Consider the following 22,207-nt stretch of genomic DNA (forward strand, 5'->3'; position numbering starts at 1 on the left):
TGCAGGACCTTCAGCCAGGTGAAGGATGCAGCCTCCGTCCTCTCTCTACTGGGCTCAACAGGAATTAATTGAATGGCCACAATAATAAATGTAAATTTTAAATGGAGCCTTCAGTTCCCCATAGGAGAAAAGAGAAGGGCCGGGGAAACGCTGAAAAAAAACCTCTGGAAGAGAAGCTAGTGATGGATATTTCTGGCCATGTGCGCCCCGCAATCTGATGTTTATGCCTTGGTTACATGAAGTTTGTTCATTTCAGGAATGATGGGGATTACAAGATTTGCAAACAGTTCAGTCAAGCTCTGACTTAAATAGTTGTAATGCTGTTAAGATTCCTGGACCCATGTCAGCCTTTCCTGCTGTTTAGAAAACAACATCAAAGCTCACCTCCCTGGCTCTCTTAACAGTAAACTGAACCAAGGTTTGTTTTCATTTTTAGCATTTACTAAGCTGCTTTGGTGTTTCGTAAAATAGCTCAGGCGAAGGGATAGAATGCAAGGTTATTACACTCCAGCATTGTTCTAAGGCTGTGGGAGTAAAAGTGGCTAGGGGCCAACCGCTACCCTGGTTTTCTCCCTGGTGATTAAGAAGGATTAGTGGAAAGTGTATAAAATGTCCGAGCCCCCTGTTACATTTGCAGGAATAAAACCCTCCCAAACCTAAAGCCCCGAGCAGCCCTTGCATCCAGTCGCAGTGACTCTGCATGGCCCAGGGACTTGGCAGGGTGGCATATGTACTCTTGAAGGGCTACGGAGGGGAACAGCAGTCACTTAAAAGTAAAAGCCAGGTCTTTGGAGGTGAGCCTGTGTGCAAAAAGAACACTTCTCCTTCACAGTCATGTATTTTCCAAAGAGGAGAGGTGATAGGACCCTTCAGCATCTGGGGTCCTGAGCTAGACAAGCGACAAGCAGGCTCCCAGCTTCACACAGGGGCCTTGTTTCCAAATAGGGTCTTTGGGAACCTGGGCCACAGTTTCTGTGGGAGGCAGTGCTGAAAATGATGATTACAGATCTGGGGAAGTCCACAGATAGTCATTCAGTTCATAACATGGCCAGTCATTCCAGCTACATTATTGTGAGTTAGGTAGGATCGATCAACTTAGTTTCACTATTCTAGTTTTCTTTCTGTAGGAAGGAAAGAGGAAAGTACATCCTATCTTGGAGTAAGGTACCAGGCATCCATCTCCCTCGGCTCCCTCTCCTCCATCCCCACTGTGACCCCAGGTGGGGGACATCCTCCAAGCCCCCCATACTGAGTGACCACTGTCTCCTGCTGCCCCCACCAGAGGCATTTAATCACCAGAGAGAGGAGATCACAGTGTTTGGGGGGATTCTCCCAGTCTCTAAGCTGGTGAAGGAGTACATTTGTTCTCTCTTGCTCCGGAGAGCAGACCTTGGCCTCGCAGGCGAAGCTGTAAGAAACTGCTGCTGTAGGGTCAGTGTGATGAAGGGCTACTGGGCTCAGCAGGGGGGAGGAACATGTCTCGTCCAGTCCCTGCCAACCCCGGTGGTTTCCACGAGTGAGATGCCCATGGAGACGCATGTGAATGCAGTGACCAGAGCCACTCATCCATGGGACAGGCTTGCCTCGCTCCACAGGACACGCCCCTCACTAGATGTCTTCAGGCAGAAGTTGGGTGGCCCACCTGGAGGGCCACTGAGGAGGGGATTGCTACTCTCGGAGGGCAGTCGGTTAGAAAATATTAATAATCCTATTTTAGTGATTGTCCATCATAGGCTAAACACAGCGGTGGGTTGCTTCTGATGTGTTATTTCTAAGCCTCACAGAGACTGTTGGATGCGATCATCTCCCATGGTGCAGATGGAGAGACTGAGGCTGAAACCACACACCAGATCGCCTGACTAACACAGGCCAGCGCCAGAGCCTGAACTTGGGTTGGCCTGATTTTAAAGCATATTGTTTTATATTCTCACACATAGTCAGTTCATTCCTATACTGAAGTGGAGAATGGTGTGAGTTACCTGTATGTCAGGTTCGCCCACCAAAGGAACATTTTTCACCGGGAATGTAGCCTATATGTGTCATACACTCAGCACCCCAAACGTTCAAGATACAAAGGTGCCATGGCCTGGGTGTGTGTCGAGAGTGAGCGTCTGAAGGATTGGGGTGTTGTGTAGGTGGATGGGAGCTGAAGGGAAGGAAAGGGTCTGATTAAAAGGGCTGTTGGCACCTCTGAAAAAGGGGCTCTCCCCATCAGGTACCCACCACCATGGTCCCTTGGAGATGGCCCAGCACAGGCCCCAGAAGACTGACAGGATTCAGATAGTCACCAGACTGTCTACAGCGAGGTTCAAAATAGAAAGCGGAGAGACTTTGGCTGTATTACATTCGAGGCATATTAAAATATTCAGCTCTTCTTCCCTCACTATCTCCAGTTCTCCCACTGCTTTTTCATTTTCAGATCAATGGCCATGTTTCTCTCTGTGCTGGTGGGAAAATTATGATTCCCCACTTGTATTTTCACCTTTAAATGTTCTATAGTTTAAATGAAATGAAAAGATCCTGAGATCATCACCTGAATTTTAAGTGTATGTATACCTGCGTGATTTCCTACCCATCAGCCCTCGTTAGCCAACAGCACCAGAGGGCTCTACGGGAAGCCCTCCTGCCAGAAGACTGTTTCTGCCAGAGAGCACTAACCCAAGTGCGTCGCCCTCACCTGGCCAGGATGTGTGGGTCACGTCACCTCCTTCCCTAAGGGAAGCTATCTAGCTCCGCTTCCCAGCCCTCTCACCTCCCTTGTGCACCCGAGTGATAGGAGTGATTCCTGGGCTTGACCTGGAAGCATGACAGTCCGGGCTGTTGACGAGTCACAGTCGCAGAATGAGGGGAGGCACCGCTTGCCCTGCATATGTGGGTGCCAGATAGCTCAGGGGTCCCAGGGGAGTGGAGAGCTGACCTCCTGCTGTTGTTTGCAGCCTCCTGCTCAGTGCACTTGGAGAGGCCTTGCTGGTTGTCTCGGAGCAGAAGGGCTCCTGAAGAAGACCGCCAAGAGAAGAGACTCACAGGCTGCTGAGGGAGAACATCGCCCCGGCCTCATCGCTCCCTGTTGAGTGTGTCAGAAAGAGGAACGCAAGGACAGTGAGGCCAGGTGGGCAGTGCCATCGCCCCCACCCAAGTGAATGTGGTGTTGGCTGATGAGGCCGAGGCCCTGCTGCTTCCAGGAGCGCCCTTTCTGGGGGTCTGCAGGCCGTTGCAGAGGAGCTGTCTGTTTTGTCTTCCCATTTGGAGAACATCTGTCAACCGTGCTGTAGCTGGTTCTGCAGAAACAGGAAGTACAGGATTTCACGAGCTGGCTCTGCTTGCCTTGACTGAGTGTCAGGCCTGTGGATACCAGCTGCTGTCTCCCAAACATGGCTTTCGGTGCGAAGTAGTGGGCCTGAGAGGTTTAGTTATCACTTTTTTTTCATTTATAAAGTTTTAAATTTTTAAAATTTATAAAATTTTTTAATTAAAAAATCTTTTTCATTTATAAAATTAAAAATTTTTTATTTATTATTATTTTTTGAGACACAGTCTTGCTCTGTTGCCCAGGCTGGAGTACAGTAGTGCAATCTCAGCTCACTGCCTCCCAGGTTCAAGTGATTCTTCTGCCTCAGCCTCCTGAGTATCTGGGACTACAGGCGTTCGCCACCACACCCAGCTCATTTTTGTATTTTTAGTGGAGATGGGGTTTCACCATATTGGACAGGCTGGTCACAAACTTCTGACCTCATGATCCGCCCACCTCAGCCTCCCAAAGTGCTGAGATTACAGATGTGACCCACTGCACCCAGCCTATTAATTAATTTTTTTAGAGACAGGGTCTTACACTGTCGTCTAGGCTGAAGTGCAGTGACGTGATCACAGCTTACTACAGCCTTGACCTCTGAGGCTCATGCCATCCTCCTGCCTTAGCATCCAGAGTAGCTGAGGCCACAGGTGTGCACCACCATATCCAGCTCATTTTTTCTATTTTTATTGTTTTAGAGATGGGGATCTCACTGTGTTGCCCAGACTGGTCACAAACTCCTGGGCTCAAGCAATCCTCCAGCCTCAGCCTCCCAGAGTGCTGGGATTACAGGCATGAGCCACCGCACCTGGCCCTTCTCATTTTTATTTTTAAGTTGACAGATAAAACAGGGCGCATTTATCATGTGCAACACAATGTTTTGAAGTATATATGCATTGTGAAATGGTTAAATCTAGCTAACAAATGCATTACCTCCCATGGTTATCATTTTTGTGGTGAGGCTTGGTTGTATTTTGTTTCGTTCGTGTTTTTACATCCTTGGAGTCTCCTCTGGGTCCGTCCTTTCTTTGCTGCAATGCTGGCTTGCTTATGGCCCACCCCCACCTGTGTGTGAGTATTTTAAACTCTGGAGTGAGTGACAGCCTTCTTGTGGTTGATGTTACTATTTATTTCCTGCTTCTAAACTTCTCGTGGTTCTTAGAAACTTGTCAGGATGTGTATTGCATTGAATTCTGCATGTTCTTTTTTTGCCACCATTAGGTTAAGCTGGTCCTAACTTATCACCAGAGGGAACGGGGTTTATGAGCACTGACAGATGTCTTCTCTGGGCAGAAAAAGAAACAGTATACACACTCACATACACACACACACACACACACACACATTTATGTTTATATTTCTTAACGCTTTTAATCCTTTTCATTCCCTGATACCTCAGAGATTTCAGATCATTGAACACTGAAGTATATTTTTCAGGCCAGATGAAAAATTGTATTAAAACCCTCCTCCCGACTGGGTGTAGTGGCTCACTCCTGTAATCCCCGCACTTTGGGAGGCTGAGGTGAGCAGATCACCTGAGGTCAGGAGTTTGAGACCAACCTGGCCAACAAGGTGAAACCCTGCCTCTACTAAAAACACAAAAACATTAGTAGTGGTTTGCACCTGTAATCCCGGCTACTTAGGCAAGAGAATTGCTGAGGCAAGAGAATTGCTTGAACCTGGGAGGCGGAGGTTGCAGTGAGCTAAAATCATGCCACTACACTCCAGCCTGGAGTGCCTCAAAAACAGTAACTCCAACAACAAAAACAAAAGCCCTATTTCTTCCCTTTGCAGGAGTCAAAATAAATGAATTTACACAAAATAATCATTTGTTTCTAAACCCACCAAGAAGATTTAAGAAAATAATTACTAACTCTAAATATTTCTGTTCCTAATAGATGTTTCAGATACCTTACCACTCTGCCAGGTGTCAGAGGGTTTGGGTCATCCAAGGTGACCCATGAGTCCTCCCCGAGCAGGGAGCCAGGCCCTCTGGTGTTGAATACCCGCGTCATTGTTGGAGACCCCCTCTGGCATCCGGGAAATACACATTGTCATTCTCGACCCCATGAAAAATACAGTCAGCCCAGTCAGTGGCTGTTGTTGCTTCTGCCTGTGTCCCCCAACTCGTTGAGAAAAGAAAGAGAAAAACAAATAGGAATGTATTTGTGTATTTGGAACTTGAGTACCTTAAATTCATTTCCTTGTCTTTTCCTGGTCTCTGCTTGTCAGGAAAGGTAAAAATGTTAAGAGTGACCTTAACACATATGGCTTTCAACTTAACTTTTGTTGTTTTGTTTTGTTATTTCCATGAAAAATATTGTATTTAAATATATATTTTTTCTAACCTCCAGCTGATTAAACAGGTACCTTACACCTATTAATTTGGAGGAACAATAATAGTAGCTACCTGACATATCCTTTCACTTTGAAGAGTCTCTGCTTTTTTGTTTTTAATTTAAATTTTTCCGTTTTAAGCTCTGGGGTGTATGTGCAGGATGTGCAGGTTTGTTACATAGGTAAACATGTGCCACGGTGGTTTGCTGCACCTAGCAACCCATCACCTAGTTATTAAGCCCAGCATGCATGAGCTATTTCTCCTAATACTCTCCCTCCCTCCACCCCATCTCCCGACAGGCCCCAGTGTGTGCTATTCCCCTCCCTGTGTCCGTGTTCGCCTTACTTTTGTTCTTCATCTAGGATGTCAGACTTTCTAGAGACTGAGTATCAAATAGAAAATCTGGGTTTAGAATTGTCCTTATTCTTTTGCTCCCATAAAACTCTATACAACTGAAACCAGTTTTTTTCTACTTGCAGAAAGTGCCATCTATCCAAATGTTATTTTATACCCGTCTTTCCAAGTGCTATTTAAGCAAATAGAGGTTCTGATGACTGCAAAGAGCCATGCAGTTCAAACCCAGTCCTCTTTCCAGCAGAATTGGCCCCAAAAGCTTTTATTGAGAAGTTTTAGGTCCTTTTTCTTTTTCTTTTTTCTTTTTTTCTTTTTTTTGGAGACAGAGTTTCACTCTCGTTGTCCAGGCTGGAGTGCAATGGCGTGATCTCGGCTCACTGCAACCTCTGTCTCCCAGGTTCAAGCGGTTCTCCTGTCTCAGCCTCCCAAGTAGCTGGAATTGCACCACACCCAGCTAATTTTTGTATTTTTAGTAGAGACAGGGTTTCCTCATATTGGTCAGGCTGGTCTCAAACTCCTGACTTCAGGTGATCGTCCACCTAGATAGGCGTGAGCCATTGTGCCCAGCCTAGATCCTTTTTCAAAAGGCTCTCTAGCAAGGCTGTGTTTGTTTTTGTTTGGTTGTTTGAATTGTCTTCCAGAGTCTTGTTTGTTTTGTTTTGTTTGCTGGAGACCAGGGCTCACTCTGGTACCCAGGCTTCAGTGCAGCTCACTGCAGCCTCAACCTCCAAGGCTCAAGCAGTCCTCCCACCCCAGCCTCCCAAGTGTCTGGGAATACAGGTATGTACCACTACACACAGTTAATTTTTTATTCTTTGTAGAGATGGGGGGATCTCACTATGTTGCTTCCCTGCCCATTGTTCTTAAAATCTCAGATCTTTTTTTACATGGACACTGGCAAGAGGCAGAGGATAAGGTGTTTCGTCAGTATGCTGTCAGTTTCCTTCAGTTTCTGTTGGTTATTGGGCCTTTTTCTTCAAGCTTTAACCACCAAGTTCTATGCCCAAGTTCACGTGCTCAGTGCTGAATGGAGGGTGAGCCCAGAGACCTGAACAGTGGAGTGGCCCCCTCACTGTAGCCCCCAGCTCTCGTTTTCTGTGCGGGGAGTCTCCAGGTAACCCCACAGTCTCCCTTTACCCTTGGGTCCTGTTTGGTGCCTGATGACCTTAATCCTTGCTGGGCCCCAGTCAGAACCTTGGAATTTCGGGGTTTTTTATTTGTACAAATAAAGAGTGTGCTTTCTATTAGGAGAGGCAAGGTTGTGTACAGTGGTGTATTATTACAATCTGTTGTGGATATAAAGAAAAATAAGGGCCAGGCACCGTGGCTCAAGCCAGTAATCCCAGCACTTTGGGAGGCTGAGATGGGAGGATTGATTGAACCCAGGAATTTGAGACCAGGCAGGGCAAAACAGTGAGGCTCCATCGCTACAAAAATAAAAATTAGCCGTGCATGGTGGCATGTGCCTGTAAGCCCCAGCTATTCAGGAGGCTGAGGCAGGAGGATTGCTTGAGCTCAGGGGTCAAATTTGCCATAAGCCATGACTATGCCACTGCACTCCACCTTGGGCAACAGAGCCAAACCCTGTCTCTAAAAATAATAATAATAAAAGAAAAATACATCATTTATTTTCTTTCCTTTGCCTTTCTTTCTGTTCTCTTTGATCCTGGCAGGGGAGTGTTACAGAAAATATTTGTATTATCCCTTGGGAGGGAGTTCTTGTAGCTTAAACCCAGATCCAGACTCCTCCTTCTGCCCACATCCAGGCCACTGAGCTTGAAACAGGGAAGGGCCCACCCAGTGCCTCTAGCCCTATGCTGTCCAGTGTGGATGTCCCTGGCCACCTGTGGCTTTGGCGTACTGGAACGTGGTTGGGCCACATTCAGATGGGCTGTCAGTGTAAGAACACACTGGTTTCAAAGACTTAATATTTTTTAAAAAGAGTGTAAAGTATCACATCATTTTTCTATTGATTACATGTTGAAATAATATTTTCATATATTGGGTTAAATAAAATATACTATCAACATTACTTTCTCCTTTTTTCCTTTTGTAATGTGGCTGCTAGAAAATTTGAATTTATATATGTGGCTTTCCCATGATATGTCTGTTGGTCATGGCCGATTTAGAGCAGTTCGTCATCTACACTGGGCCCAGGGACGTGGCAAAAGAAGGAGGTGTTGGCGGTGGTCGCCAGGGTTACTGACCCAATAATAATATTTAAGATTATAGTTACAGATGCTTATTTCATGCCAAGCACTGTGCTAGGTACTCTCTGGGGTCCCTGTCATTGAGTCTTCCCAATGGTAGTGCAGGAGACATTCTCTTCATTTTACCAGGAGATCAGAAAGATTCAGTAACTTTTCCAGGGTCCCCCATTTGGGACTCGAACCCAGGTTATTCGAAGCCCATGCTTTCAACCTTCATGTTAGAGAGTTCTGTTGAGAAGGAGAAATGAGGTCCCCATGTCTCACAGGGGTTGTCAGTTGTCCAAGAAGTATTGAGTTGTGGATTCCTCATATCCCTGAGATGATTTGTGACTCTCTTCCTGAAGGCCATTCTCCTTCCCTTTGCCACCGGGCAGGGTCTGTGGCCTGCACTGCAGCTGCCTTCTTAGAGTCTCCCAGTTTCTTTCCCAAGCCTCCTCCCTTGGGTTCTGCCAGAGGTTCTTCGTGAATGGGGTTGGAGCAACCAGGAGCACTTGGGGAATGGCACTGCTCTCACCTGAACTGTCACTCTGAATGTTTCCAGAGCACACAACCACTGTTTGTTGGTTCTCAAGCTTGGTTTCAGGCAATGGCATGTTCAGATGGCCGAGGAGCTGGAAAGTGTAAGGGAAAGCCACAGCTTCCTGCCCCTGGGAGACGTGTCAGGAGAGGACACCATTCTTTTCACTGGGTCTGCATGACCAGAAAAGGGAGCAGAGTCACAGATCGGGGTGAAAGTACAAGCAGGTAATACCGTAAGTGATTAGTCATGCTTGGAACACAACATCTCTATTGAGAAGTTGCCTTGGACAAAGTATTGAAATAGGATATGGAACTGGCTGGAAGTTCAAGTGGTTGGGACTCATTTGAGGTTACTTAGTGGTTCTTTTGATCCTTGTTCTGGGGAAAGCCATCAAAGGCGTGAGTCTTTTGGGCTTCTCTTGGCCCCACCCAATGTCCCTGGCTTCAGGCTGTGTCGCTGAGCCTAGCCAGGACAGAGGCAGTGGTGGCTTGACTCCAAAGATGCCCCACCCCCATCCCAGTGGTATTCATGCTGTAATACAGTCTTGTTCCTTCCTTTTGGGTCTGGACTGGCTCTGCAACTTCCCTGTAACCAATGAGATGTGATGGAAATGGTGCTATGTGACTCCCAGGGCCAGGTCAAAGCAGCCTTACAATGTCTGTCCTGGTCTTCTGACAGCCTCGGGAGCCCTGAGCTGCTGCGCAGGAGAGGCCAGGCGTGCGTGCTCCAGGAGATGGGCCCCACTGTGCCTGGCCTTGCCGCCATCCTGCCAAACCACTCAGCACATGAAGGAGGCTATCCAGGGTCCTCCAGACCAGCCCATCTGCCAGCCAAGTGCTATCAGGTGACCTCAGTCAGTACTACATGGGGCAGAAGAATCACCCTGCCCAGCAGTCCCTGAATTAATTCCTGCCACAAAAGCATAAGATACGATAAAATCATTCTAAGCCACTAAGTTTTGGGACAGCATGTTACATGACAATAGAAAATAGAGGCCGGGTGTGGTGGCTCATGCCTGTAATCGCAAGACTTTGGGAGGCCGAGGCGGCGAATCACCTGAGGTCAGGAGTTCAAGACCAATTTGACCAACATAGAGAAACCCCATCTCTACTAAAAATACAAAATTAGCCAGGCATCGTGTGCACCTGTAACACCAGCTACTCAGGAGGCTAAGGCAAGAGATTGCTTGAACCTGGGAGGCGGAGCTTGTGGTGAGCCGAGATTGCGCCTCTGCCCTCCAGCCTGGGCAACAAGAGTGAAATTCCATCTCAAAAAAAATAAAGACAAAGATGATAGAGCTGAGGCCCACTGTCCTGCCCTTTCTGCAAGATGCTAACATAAGTGGGCTGTCCTCTGATACCCTTGAACTCTGTTCTTCTCGGGCAGATCCAGTCTGGGCTCTCTGAGCCCCTTCCCTGTCTAGACTCTTATTCTAGGGGCACCGTGTTCTCTGCTGCAGCTGACATCAGCCCAGATGCTGTCCTAGAGGAAGACCCCCACATGCAGCCCACGACTTGTCCAGACCCCATTGCAGAGAAAGACCTGCATCCCTTAGCCAGTGGCTCAAAGTACGTCATTCATTCATTCATTCAAAAGATATTGAGACCTATTGAGTGACAGGCTCTGTTTTAGGACCTGAGGATATAACCACGAATGAGATGAGCCCTCCTGGAACTTACTTTCTAGTGGTGGAGACAGGCAACAAACATGGGAACAGAATTTCAAAATGACAGGTGTGGTGGCTCGTGCCTGTAATCCCAGCATTTTGAGAGGCCAAGGCAGATGGATCACCTGAAGTCAGGAGTTGGTGAGACCAGCCTGGCAAATACAGTAAAATTCTGTTTCTACTAAAAAAAAAAAAAAATAGCCAGGTGTGGTGGCGGGCACCTGTAATCCCAGCTACTTGGGAGGCTGAGGCAGGAGAATCACTTAAACCCAAGAGGTGGAGGTTGCAGTGGGCCAAGAATGTGCCATTGCACTCCAGCCTGGGTGACAGAGTGAGACTCCATCTCAAAAAAAGAATTTCAGAGTGAGTTAAATGCTTTTAAGGTAATAATAAGATAATAAGGTAGAAAAGGGAGACAAAGATGGACTCTCCTGTGGAGCTGATGGAAGGTGAGGAATTTCTCTTCCAAAATGTGCAGAATCTCACACACCCGTAAGCATATAATCTGGGGGGATTTGTTCTCCCTGAAGTCTGAGGACCTCTCGGGGCTGCAGATTTCCTATTAAGGATGACTGAGTGAGATCTGCTGTAGGGGACACACGGGTGAAGTCCAGGATGCCCACAGGCGGATGTGCCCTCCTTCCCCGCTGCTGGTTCTGGGAGGCCAGGGCAGTCAGGTTGCCTCTGGGATGCTCTAAATCTGGCACAGGAGAAAAGATAAGCAGACTTGAAATAGACCCCATGGTTAGTTTCAGGGGCATGACACGCGTGGGAGGTGCTGAGGAAGTGCCAGGAGGGAAGGTGCACTCTCCAGCTGTGTGGCCTGTCACGGGGCTGGCTGGGGGCCTCCTCGCTTTACCCATGTGGCATCTCACTTCATTCTCTCCAGGGGCCCCTGATGGAGGACGTATGTCAGTCTCATTTTGTAAGGAGACACACAGGAGGTCAGTGCCTTCCTGAAGGTCCTTGGCTGGTTAGAGGGGCCATCCGCCCCACAAATCCCCTGCCTCTTAACTCTCACAGCATTCTGCCACCCCGACAGGAGGCTGGAGTTTGGAAAGGCTGAGTAGACAGGACCTACTCAGAGGTGGAGAAGGCCAATCATGTTCCAGGGATGAGGCGGAAGGTAAGTGGCGCCAGCCTGGCGTGTGATTGAGTGTAGGGATGGGAAATAACGTTTGCCAGCATGGTTCATGGGGAAACCAAACTCTGTAAAATATTTTAAAGAGGTTTATTCTGAGTCAATATGAGCGACCGGGTTTGGGGAGCAGCCTCAAGGGGTCCCGAGAAAGTGATCCCAAGGCTACAGTTTGGTTTTACATATATTATAGGGAGACAAATGTTACAGGCAAAGACAAAACCCAATACATGGGAGGTTTACATTGGTTCGACTGGAAAGGCAGGACAACTCAGAGCAGGGGCTTATGGGTCATAGGTAGACTCAAAGATTTTCTGATTGACAACCCATTGAAAGAGTTAAGCTGTGTCTCAAGACTTGAAGTCAGTAGAAAGAAATGCTTGAGTTAAGATAAGGCGGTTGTGGAGGCCCAGATTCTTGTTATGTAGATGAAGCCTTATAGGTAGCAGCCTTCAGAGAGAATACATGGAGAAATAAGGCTGAAACCTACGAGGATGCATTCTCAGGAGCCAGGCGTTCTTAGTCACAGGATAAGTTAGGAGGTCAGCACAAGATACAGGTCACAAGGACTTTGCTGATAAAACAGGATGTGGTAAAGAAGCCGACCAAAACCCACCAAAGCCTATGATGAAAGTGACCTTTGATTGTCCTCACTGCTCATTATACTGTAATTATAATGCATTAGCATAGTAAAACCCACTCCCACCAGCACCTTGACAGTTTACAAATGCCATGGCAATGTCAGGAAGTTACCCTATATGGTCTAAAAGGGGAGGAACCTTCAGTGCTGGGGAATTGCCCATCTCTTTCCTGAAAAACTCATATATAATCCACCTTTTGTTTAGCATATAATCAAGAAATAACTATGAGTATACTCAGTTGAGAAGCCATACCACTGCTTTGTCTATGGAGTAGCCATTCTTTTCTTCCTTTACTTTCTTTTCTTTTCTTCCTTTACTTTCTTTTCTTTTCTCTTTTTCTTTTTGAGACTGGCTATCCCTATGTTGTCCAGGCTGGAGTATAGTTGTGCAATCTCAGTTCACTGCAACCTGAACCTCCTAGGCTCAAGCAATCCTCCCACCTCAGCCTCCCGAGAAGCTGGAACTATAGACAGGCACCACCATGCCTGGATAATTGTTTTTTGTTTTTTATTTTTTATTTTTAGGGACAGTGTCTCACTTAGGCTGGTCTCCAACTCCTGAGCTCAAGCAATCCTCCCACCTTGACCTCCCAAACTGCTGGGATTACAAGGGTGAGCCACTGCACCCGGCCTTCCTCTACTTTCTTAATAAACTTGGCTTTCACTTTATGGGCTTCCCCCAAATTCTTTTTTGTGCGATGTCCAAGAACCCCTTCTCGGGGTCTGGATCAGGACCCCTTTCTGGTAACATGGTGATCTCTATTTTAATGTGAATGCTGGTCAGTTGTGCCTAAATTCCAAAAGAGAAGGGGTGTAACAATGCATTTCTGACCTCTTTTCCCAACATGACTGGGAATAATGCTCCTCGGGTTTCTCAGGGATCCCCTCAGTCAGTTGGAGGGCTTAGGATGTTATTTTTGGTTTACAGCGCCCACCATGCACAGTGCAGGTGCCTCCTATCTGTATGTCACCTACTCATGACCCTAAATGGGCCAGCACATAGATGAGGCCCTCGAGCCCTTCACAGGGCAGGACACTTCCCCAGGGTCATGCATTCTGCATTTCTAAGCCAAGACTCCAAAGTGGCTTCCAAAACCAGCCCTCCCTCTCACCTCCCCAGGTGCCAGGTTGTTTCTGGGCATTGCCCCCCACTCCCACCCCTACCCTGGGGTGACTGGGTTGTGCACAAACCAGAGGAGACAGGAGACAAGCTCCCCATAGACAGCTCTCACTTGGGAGCCCGGGGTGCTGGTGCTTGCCCCAGGCACCACCTGCCTGCAAGACACTCCGGATCCTTGGACCCAAAAGCAACCACTGGGGAAGCCAAGCCATTCTGGGGCTTGCACAAGGCTCCTTCTATTCTGGAAACATCTCACAGATGGCAGGCATTCCGCACTCCCCAGTGAGCTGAGCGAATCTTTGCTCCTGCTGTGAGCTGATTGTTAGTGGCCAGACTCACAGTGGTTTACCCTTAGTAAAACAAACAATGGCATATCAACCTAGGCCAATTCCATCCAGGACCAACTGGGGAGGAGTCTGAAGAAACTCTCCTGCCACCCAGCTTCCTTGGCAGGGGAGGGCAAAGCTCATTTAAGCAGTTGCCTGAGCCAATATTTGAGTGAATATTTGAGTCATTGATTTCCTGCTCTCTGTGAAAGGCCCACAGGATTAGCAAAGGCAAAGCATCTGCACATGTGTCTTGGCGCCTTGATTGACCCTGGGGAGCCATGGAAGCCCTTGGGATTTCAGGAAATCAATGCAGGCACCACTCGCCTGGGCCAGTTGACTTGCATGGCAAATAGAAGTTAAGTGGAGTTGTTAGTGAAATGGGCTCTAAGTGGGAGATAGAACAAAGGTTCTGTCCCAGGCACTCTCACTATCCTGGAAAGTGATTTCTTTTTTTTGTTTGTTTTAAAGATGGAGTCTTGCACTGTCACCCAAGTTGTAGTGCAGTGGTGTGATCTCTGCTCACTGCAACCTCCATCTCCTGGGTTCAAGCGATTCTCTTGCCTCAGCCTCCCAAGTAGCTGGGACTACAGGTGCTCACCACCACAAAGACCAAGTCTCTGACTTATGTGCATTGTGTTCATTAAGCTCCCATTGTACTCTCTTTGCCTTCTTTTGGTCTTGAGAGCCTCATCAGCACATGCAGTTCCTAGGTTGTCTGGGTTCCAATTCCCTTCCAGGCCCCTTCCAGGAGGGTTCAGCCTTCTGTACTCAGCCAAGGCACCAGATAAGTTAGGATGGGGGAGTGGATGGGGGTCTACATTTGGCCCAGTGGTTTTGATCAGTGGAAGAGGGTCTTCACAAGAAGAGAGTAGGAAATCAATCGATGGGAAAGATAGGCCAATTTTTCCTCCCTTCCCTGTACTCATGCCATTTACAATGTGATGAAGCCATTCCCCCACTACTTGGACTTGGGCTAGCCTCGTGACTTGCTTCGGCCAATAAATACCGTAGAAGTGGTACTGCCCATTTTAGAGTCTAGACCTTGAGAAGTGTTGTACATTCCACATGTTCTATTGGGCTTCTGCTTTGATGAGGGCTCTGTCTTTTGTCCAACTTTAGACAGACTCCTCTGACCCCTCCTCCTCTGATCCCCAAGGCCTTGTCCTTGACCTGTTCAACCTAGTTCAGCAAGAATCTTGCCAAGCCAGTAGCAAAAATCACCCCAAGCCTTGATGCCTAACAAGTTCCTCTTGATAAATTGACTCCTTCACCCTGCCTGTTGACTAGAAATCCCCAGCTACCCCTGTTGTATCCAAAGTTGAGTTTAATCTGTCTCTCCTATTGCATGCGGTAGCCTTGAATAAAGTTTCCCTTGCCTGTTTGACTGTCCAGTGCAGTTTTTCTTTGACAGCTTCCACCATGAGAACAAGCCCAGCCCAGCCTACTGGAGCATGAGAGACCATGTGGAGCAGAGCTAAGTCCTCCCAGCCGAGGCCATCTGTATTAATCTGTTTTCATGTTTCTGATAAAGACATACCAGAGACTGGGAAATTTACAAAAGAAAGATGTTTAATTGGACTTACAGTTCCACGTGGCTGGGGAAGCCTCACAATCATGGTGGAAGGCAAAAAGGAGCAAGTCCCATCTTACATGGATGGCAGCAGGGAAAGAGAATGAGGAAGATGTAAAAGCAGAAACCCCTGATAATACCATCAGATCTCATGAGACTTATTCACTACCATGAGAATGGTATGGGGGAAACCGCCTCATGATTCAAATATCTCCCACTGGGCCCCTCCCACAACATGTGGGAATTATGGGAGTACAAGTCAAGATGAGATTTGGGTGGGGACACAGCCAAACCATATCACCATCCTAGAGCAGCCAGCCTTCAGCTGACTACAGACACACAAGTGAGCCTGGGTGAGACCAGCTGAGCTGCCCAGCCAAATCCTAGACTCATGAGAAAAAAGAAATGACTATTAGTTTAAACCACTAAGATTGGGGTGGTTTGGTGTGCAGCATTATCATGGCACTAGATGACAGGTAGAGAAGAGAAGAAAAGGTAAGAGGAGTAGAGCAGGACTTTTTGAAGATCCCCTTGCTCTGAGCTCCATGGGTCCTGCAGAGTGAATGTTGTGTAGTTCCTGTAGTTGAGTAAGGAACAGCCCTGTCTCTTTGGCTGCCACTCCTGGCAAGGGGAGGCAGGGGAACGGGATTGCAGCTGACTGTGGGTCCCACCCTCAGTCACCAGGGAGCAAGGAGGAGCAGGGAGGATGTGCATGCAGGCGGGCAGGGACTGGCTAGTGCCGGGGTTGACTTGGCGGTATGTGCCAGCTGGAGAACAATTAAGTCCTAGATTCCAAATAACTTCAAGTGCATGTGGGTGGGATGGAACTATGAATAGCAGGCCTGAAGAACTATGCAATACCAGCACCACCACACTGGTGGTGGCAGACCCTGCTCAAATGTCCTCCTTCCCAGGGTGGGGCTCCACCCAGCCCTGGGCCTATTGTTCTCCCACACAGCCTCTCTAGGTCCCTCAGCCCTTTCTTCTTCTTTTTTTTTTAAATTCTGAGGCCAGGCGCAGTGGCTCACGCCTGTAATCCCAGCACTTTGGGAGGCTGAGGCAGGCAGATCACGAGGTCAAGAGATCAAGATCATCCTGGCCAACGTGGTGAAACACTGTCTCTACTAAAAAATACAAAAATTAGCTGGGTGTGGTGGCATCCCCCTATAGTCCCAGCTACTAGGGAGGCTTGAACCCAGGAGGCGGAGACTGCAGTGAGTGGAGATTGCAGTGAGCCGAGATTGCGCCCCTGCACTCCAGCCTGGCACCTGGCAACAGAGCAAGACTCTGTCTCAAAAAAATATATATTCTGGTAAAATATACATAACATAAAATGTATGCTTTTCCCCATTTTTAAGTGCGCAATCCAGTGGTATGACGTATGTTCACAATGTTGTGCAGCCGTCACCACTCTCCATTTTGTCAATTTCTCTTTTCATCATCCCCACAGAAACCCCATGCCTACTGAACACTAATGCCCCATTCCTTCCTTCCCTGTCTCTGGTCACCACCATTCCACCATCTGCGAATTTGCCAATTCCAGAAACTTCACATCAGTGGAGTCACATGACATCTGTCCTTGGGTCTCTCAGCCCTTTATTCTTACCTAGCATTGTTTTTAGACATCTGAAAAGCAGCCCATCAGGGATAGGAGAGTTGCACCTTCTAGAATGCCCCATTCCACTTCCTTTGACCGCCTATAAGAGTTGGGCTACATGGCCTTGGCTTTGGGGTCCAGGTGTCGCTCTTCCACATCAAGTACCAAAACAAAACAAAACGAAGCACTCTTCCTGACCCAGCTCCTGAAGAGGCTGTGAGGACCCGCCCCCCTCCATTTGCCTGCTCTGCCTTTGTAGTTCAATCTTGTTCTCACCAAGCCCCTTCAGCCTCCAGTCGGGTGATGGGGAAGCTGCTGGGGTGAATGATCACTTCAGGTTTGTCTCACCAACTCCCAGAGGGCATGGTTCATGGTCCTTGAGTAGCCTCTAGGTGCCTGCCCAGTTTCAGGTCCTAGAATTACTGCTTCAATAGCTGAAGCTCTAGCTTGAAGTAAATTGGAGTCAGACCAGTCCTGTGGGACCAGAAAAATCTAGAGGCACCCAAGGTCTGTAGGCAGCCTGATTGTGTGAGTGGATGAGGTCAGGGGGACAGTGAGCAGAATGTAGAACACTGTGAAGTTTCCATCCTCTGCTGCGCCTCTCTACACACACACACAAGCACACATTCGCACACAAGCACACACGTGTGTGCATGCACAAGGACTCACAAGCACACACATACACTTGGAAGCATACACACTCTCACACACACACCTGCCTCAGGGACTTGTGTTTCTAAGGCCTGAGGTGAGGGGACTGCTCCAGGCCTAAGTTAAAGATGTTTCAGAGGGAGTTCACTGGGGAGGCTGAGTGCTGGAATTAGATGTGAGGCTGAGAGGGAGACAGGCTTTCCCCTTCACATGGAGAACTCAGCCCTGCCCTGGCCCTTCAGTGTGCTGGACACAGCACCTGTGGCCCAGTGGACTAGGGCGGCAGTGGCAGTGGGAAGGCTGCCTCAAGGGAGCTCAGAGACTGTGGGTGTGACAGTGGGGAACAGGGGAAGGGGCAGGGAGGGGATGGACCCATTGACCAGGCTCCTGTCCAGCATGTGTGTGATGGCCGGGGATGGGGACTTTCAGGCTGGTGGGAAACTCAGGTAACATTTGACCACCTTTCCCCACCATGGGGCACCAGGCAGTACATTCCACCTTTTCCTAAGGCATGGAATTTACTTTTATTCTGTGGCAAAGCTGATTCTTTCTTCTCAAGAATTATCTACCTCCTTATAATCCATGGTCTTTCCCAATCCCTCCGTCAGGGAGTCCACAGCTGCCACTGCTGAGGGCTCAGCAGCCTGGACATGTGGTTCTGGGCTGGAGGTGAATAGCCGTGGCTTCTGTCAATAATGCCAGCACTGTGGGGGGCTGAAGCAGGAGGGTTGCTTGAGACCAGGAGTTTGAGACCAGCCTGACAACTACAAAAAAATTTAAAAACTAGCCAGGTGTGGTGGTGTGCACCTGTAGTCCCAGCTACTCGGGAGGCTGAGGTGGGAGGATCACTTGAGCCCAGGAGGTTGAGGCTGCAGTGAGCCACGATTGCGCCACTGCACTCTGGTCTGGGTAACAGAGTGAAACGTCATCTTAAAAAAATAAATAAAATAAAATGGAAAGGAAATTTAATACCCTCATAGGTTCATTGAAACAATTAAATGGAAAAATATTATACTAATGTATGTATGTTTGTATATGTATGTATGTGTGGTTCTGAGCATACCGTCACACAGTAAACAAGCAGTAAACCTTACTGTTATCCTCATGACCATCAGCAAGCAGGGCTTCCCACAGTGACTGGCTCTAGGTGGCAAGATGGCGTGCACTGCATCCCGCGCTGCACAAGATTCAAAGGCCTAAGAGGGAACAGCGGGGTATAAAGAAAGACATACAGACAAATATATGGAAAGCTGGGCCAGGCGGTCCAAAAAGCTGATGGTGTCAGTCTCTTCGGCCCCATCCTGCCTCAGAGTACTTTATTTTATATGTTCACAAAGCACATAGCAGAGGGAGGGTGCAGTTACTCAGAACAGCCTGTGGTTATAATTCTCATACTTCGGTTAACATACCTCAGCTAACAACTATCTTGCAGCAAGGTCAGTGAAAGCTGGTTATCTTTTGCTAGGTCCGACTGCTCTTCAAAACATACGCATTCCCCTATTATGGTTTCGCTTCTCTGAAGTTCACCCGAAGTTCACAGCAGCCTTGCTGCTGATCCCGTCCAAGGGGGTGGGCTACTCTGGCTCTCTACAGCAGGAGACTTGTGGTGTCTGAGTAAATGGAATGTGATCATGAGGCAAATGATTTTAAAATCCATTAGCACTTCCACATCTAAGTGAGTGTGGAGTATGTAGTCACCCCAGAAGTCCTCATTCATTCATTCATTCATTCAGGAAGTCACACAACAGGGTGATTGCATTCTCTACACCTTCAGAAGCACCAGTCTCAGACAGCTGTCTGTAACTAGGAAGTTACAGTTTCCCATGCTGGTTCACTTTCCCTATCTCAACAACAATTATTCCAAACACTTTTTACTATTCAAACTTCCTTTCTCTTTTTGCCCTCTTCTCCTCTCCATGTAGATGGGCCTCCCCTCTTGCTTTAAAGGAAACTGAAAGCTGTCAGGTGAGCTCATGCACCATCCCAGTGTCATCCATGCACACCTGCCCACATTTGAGCTCTTCTTTTTGCAGTTGAGGAGTACTTCTTCTTCAACTTAACATTTATCCCTCTGATTCTGCTCATTCTAATTCCAACTCCTCCTGCTTTCTCAGAAACCCAGGGATCTCTCTCTGGTAGCTATTTCACCTTTTCTCTTTCTACTGGCTTGAAACACCCTCAAGTCTTTCCCATTTAAAATCAACAACAAAACAAAAATGTGGCTTCTTTCTTCATCCGCTTGGTCTAAGCTGGCTCCTCAAATGTCATCAGCCCACCCATTGACAAGACAAAACCAGGCTGATTGTGCTCACCGGTGTCATGGAGAAGAACAAAGCTTGGGCAGTGTTTCAGAGCTGGGAAGACAAGGGCAGAATCTGTCTCAAACTGGAAGTTTGGTCTGAGGTGGGTCTTTCTATGTGGGGAGGTAGGAGTGGGTAACAATCAGGATTCGAGAGTCTAGGTCTGGTGGAAACTGCAGAGGGTCCAATGCTTCATGTGCAAACTATCTGTGGACAGTATGCACTGAGGAAAGGGGAAGTTTCTGTGGTAAATAATCAAACTGTGTGTTGGGAGACGGTCCCAAAAGAGGAAAGAAATGCTAATGGAGACAGTGGAATAGCAGTCAGGTTCATGTAGGCAGTAAGGTGTGGTTTCGCTTCTCCGTGTCCCAGCTGAGTTGTGAGGGTAAAAGGTTTTTGTTCTCAGCTTGTGATTTCTTTCCTAGTTCCTTGTTTACAACTAAACTTCAAAAAAGCCTCTGCTTGCTCACCCCATTTTCTGATCTCCTACTCATCCCTGAACTCTCCAATCTGACTTCAGACACCTTCCATTTTTATTATCTTTACTTATTTTTAAGAGATGGGGTCTGGCTCTTTTGCCCAGGCTGGAGTGCAGTGGCATGATCATAGCTTACTGCAGCCTTGAACTCCTGAGCTCAAGTGATCTCCTGCCTCAGCCTCCTGAGTAGCTGGGACTACTGGTGGAAGAGACAGACAAGGAATAGGTGGCTTCCATGCAAGTGGTCTCTCTACAGGGACCTGTTGCCTCCACAGCAGTGGCAGCCTTCCTGCTTTGCCTGGCACCTCCAGACAGTTCAGTTCTGACACTATCTACCTGGAAATAGCATCAGATTCCACACTTGCGGGTTCAGTCCCACAAGACTGCCCCTCACTTCAGATACCAACTACTTCCGATCAACTCGCTGTAAATCAGGGTTCCCACAATCTCGTCATTGCCTTCAATTAATTTGCTAGAGCAGCTTACAGAACTTAGGGAAACAATTTAATTATGTTTATCCATTGATTATAGGGGATATTGCAAAGGATCCAGATGAACAGCCAGATGGAAGAAATTCATAGGGCAAGGTATGTGAGAAGGGGCTCAGAGTTTCCATGCCCCTTCTGAGTGCAGAGCCTTACAGGAAACTCCACATGTTTAGCTATCAGGAAGCTCTCCTTTTGGGTTTTTAATGGAAATGTCATTACATAGGCATGACTGATCAAACCCTGCCATTTGGTGATCAACTCAGTCTTCACCCACTCTCCCTCTCCCCAGAGATCAGAGGTGGGGCTGAAAGTTCCAACTCTCTAATCATGCCTTGGTCTTTCTAAGCCCCCATCCTGAAGCTATCTAGGGACCTACCAAGAGTCACCTCATTAACATAAACTCAGATGTGGTTGAAAGGACTTGTTGTGAATACCAACAGGCCCTTCTACAACTCAGGAAATTCCAAGAGTTTTAGAAGCTCTATGTCATGCTCAGGGATAAAGACCAAACCTATAATTCTTTTTTTTTTTTTTTTTTTTTTTGAGACAGAGTCTCACTCTGTCTCCAGGTGCCAGGAGTGCAGTGGCACAATCTTGGCTCACTGCAACCTCCACCACCCAGGTTCAAGCGATTCTCCTGCCTCAGCCTCTAGAGTAGCTGGGACTACAGGCGCACACCACCATGCCCAGCAAGTTTTTGTATTTTTAGTAGATACAGGGTTTCACCATGTTGGCCAGGATGGTCTCTATCTCTTGACTTCGTGATCTGCCCGCCTCGGCCTCCCAAAGTGCTGGGATTACAGGCGTGAGCCATCGTGCCCGGCCCCAAACGTGTAATTCTTATTGTATCACAGCTGTCAATGCCAGATCCAGAAGAGGATCCCTCACAGGCTTTCCACTGTGGGCCAATGCCAACAACTGATGCCTGCTGACTGCACTGTGTCAGGTGCCAAGTGCATGCTTGCTTTTACCGTGTGTATTAGTCCATTTTCACACTACTATGAAGAAATACCCAAGACTGAGTAATTTATAAAGAAAAAGAAGTTTAATGAATTCAGAGTTCCACATGGCTAGGGAGGCCTCACAATCATGGTGGAAGGCAAAGGAGGAACAAGGCACGTCTTACATGGAGGCAGGTGAGAGAGAGCGTCTGCAGGGGAACTGCCCTTTATAAAACTCAGATCTCATGAGACTTATTCAATACCATGAGAGCAGCATGGGGAAAACCTGCCCCATGACTCAGTTATCTCCCACTGGGTCACTCCTGTGATACATGGAGATTATAGGAGCTACAATTCAAGATGAGATTTGGGTGGGGACACAGCCACACCATATTATTCTACTCCTGGCCCCTCCCAAATCTCATGTCCTCACATTTCAAAACCAATCATGCATTCCCAACAGTCTTCCAAAGTCTTAACTCATTTCAGCATTAACTCAAATGTCCACAGTCCAAAGTCTCATCTGAGATAAGCCAAGTTCCTTTTGCCTACTGTAACTGCCCAGTGGGTTCATCTTG

The 22,207-nt window shown here is 47.7% G+C and overlaps 1 protein-coding gene across 7 annotated transcripts in view; it reads left to right on the plus strand.

Moving 5' to 3' along the window:
- The window catches only part of TMEM241 (transmembrane protein 241), a 155,718-nt gene extending 134,532 nt beyond the window's left edge, over positions 1–21,186 (plus strand). For 4 of the 7 annotated variants that reach the window (XM_064379341.1, XM_064379344.1, XM_064379345.1 and 1 more), the window contains one exon: positions 2,937–8,013. In XM_064379341.1, the coding sequence (XP_064235411.1) occupies positions 2,937–2,997 (61 nt within the window). In that variant the 3' untranslated portion in view covers positions 2,998–8,013. Of the gene's footprint in view, positions 1–2,419; positions 2,547–2,936; positions 8,014–9,389; positions 10,507–20,731 lie in introns of those variants that run through there. The other 3 variants (XR_010343634.1, XR_010343635.1, XM_064379342.1) reach the window with 3 other exon arrangements.
- Positions 21,187–22,207: the final 1,021 nt, after the last annotated feature.

This window comes from Aotus nancymaae, unplaced genomic scaffold, assembly GCF_030222135.1.
Source record: "Aotus nancymaae isolate 86718 unplaced genomic scaffold, 86718_ANA_hifiasm-v0.15.2.pri h1tg000020l, whole genome shotgun sequence".
Taxonomy (NCBI): domain Eukaryota; kingdom Metazoa; phylum Chordata; class Mammalia; order Primates; family Aotidae; genus Aotus; species Aotus nancymaae.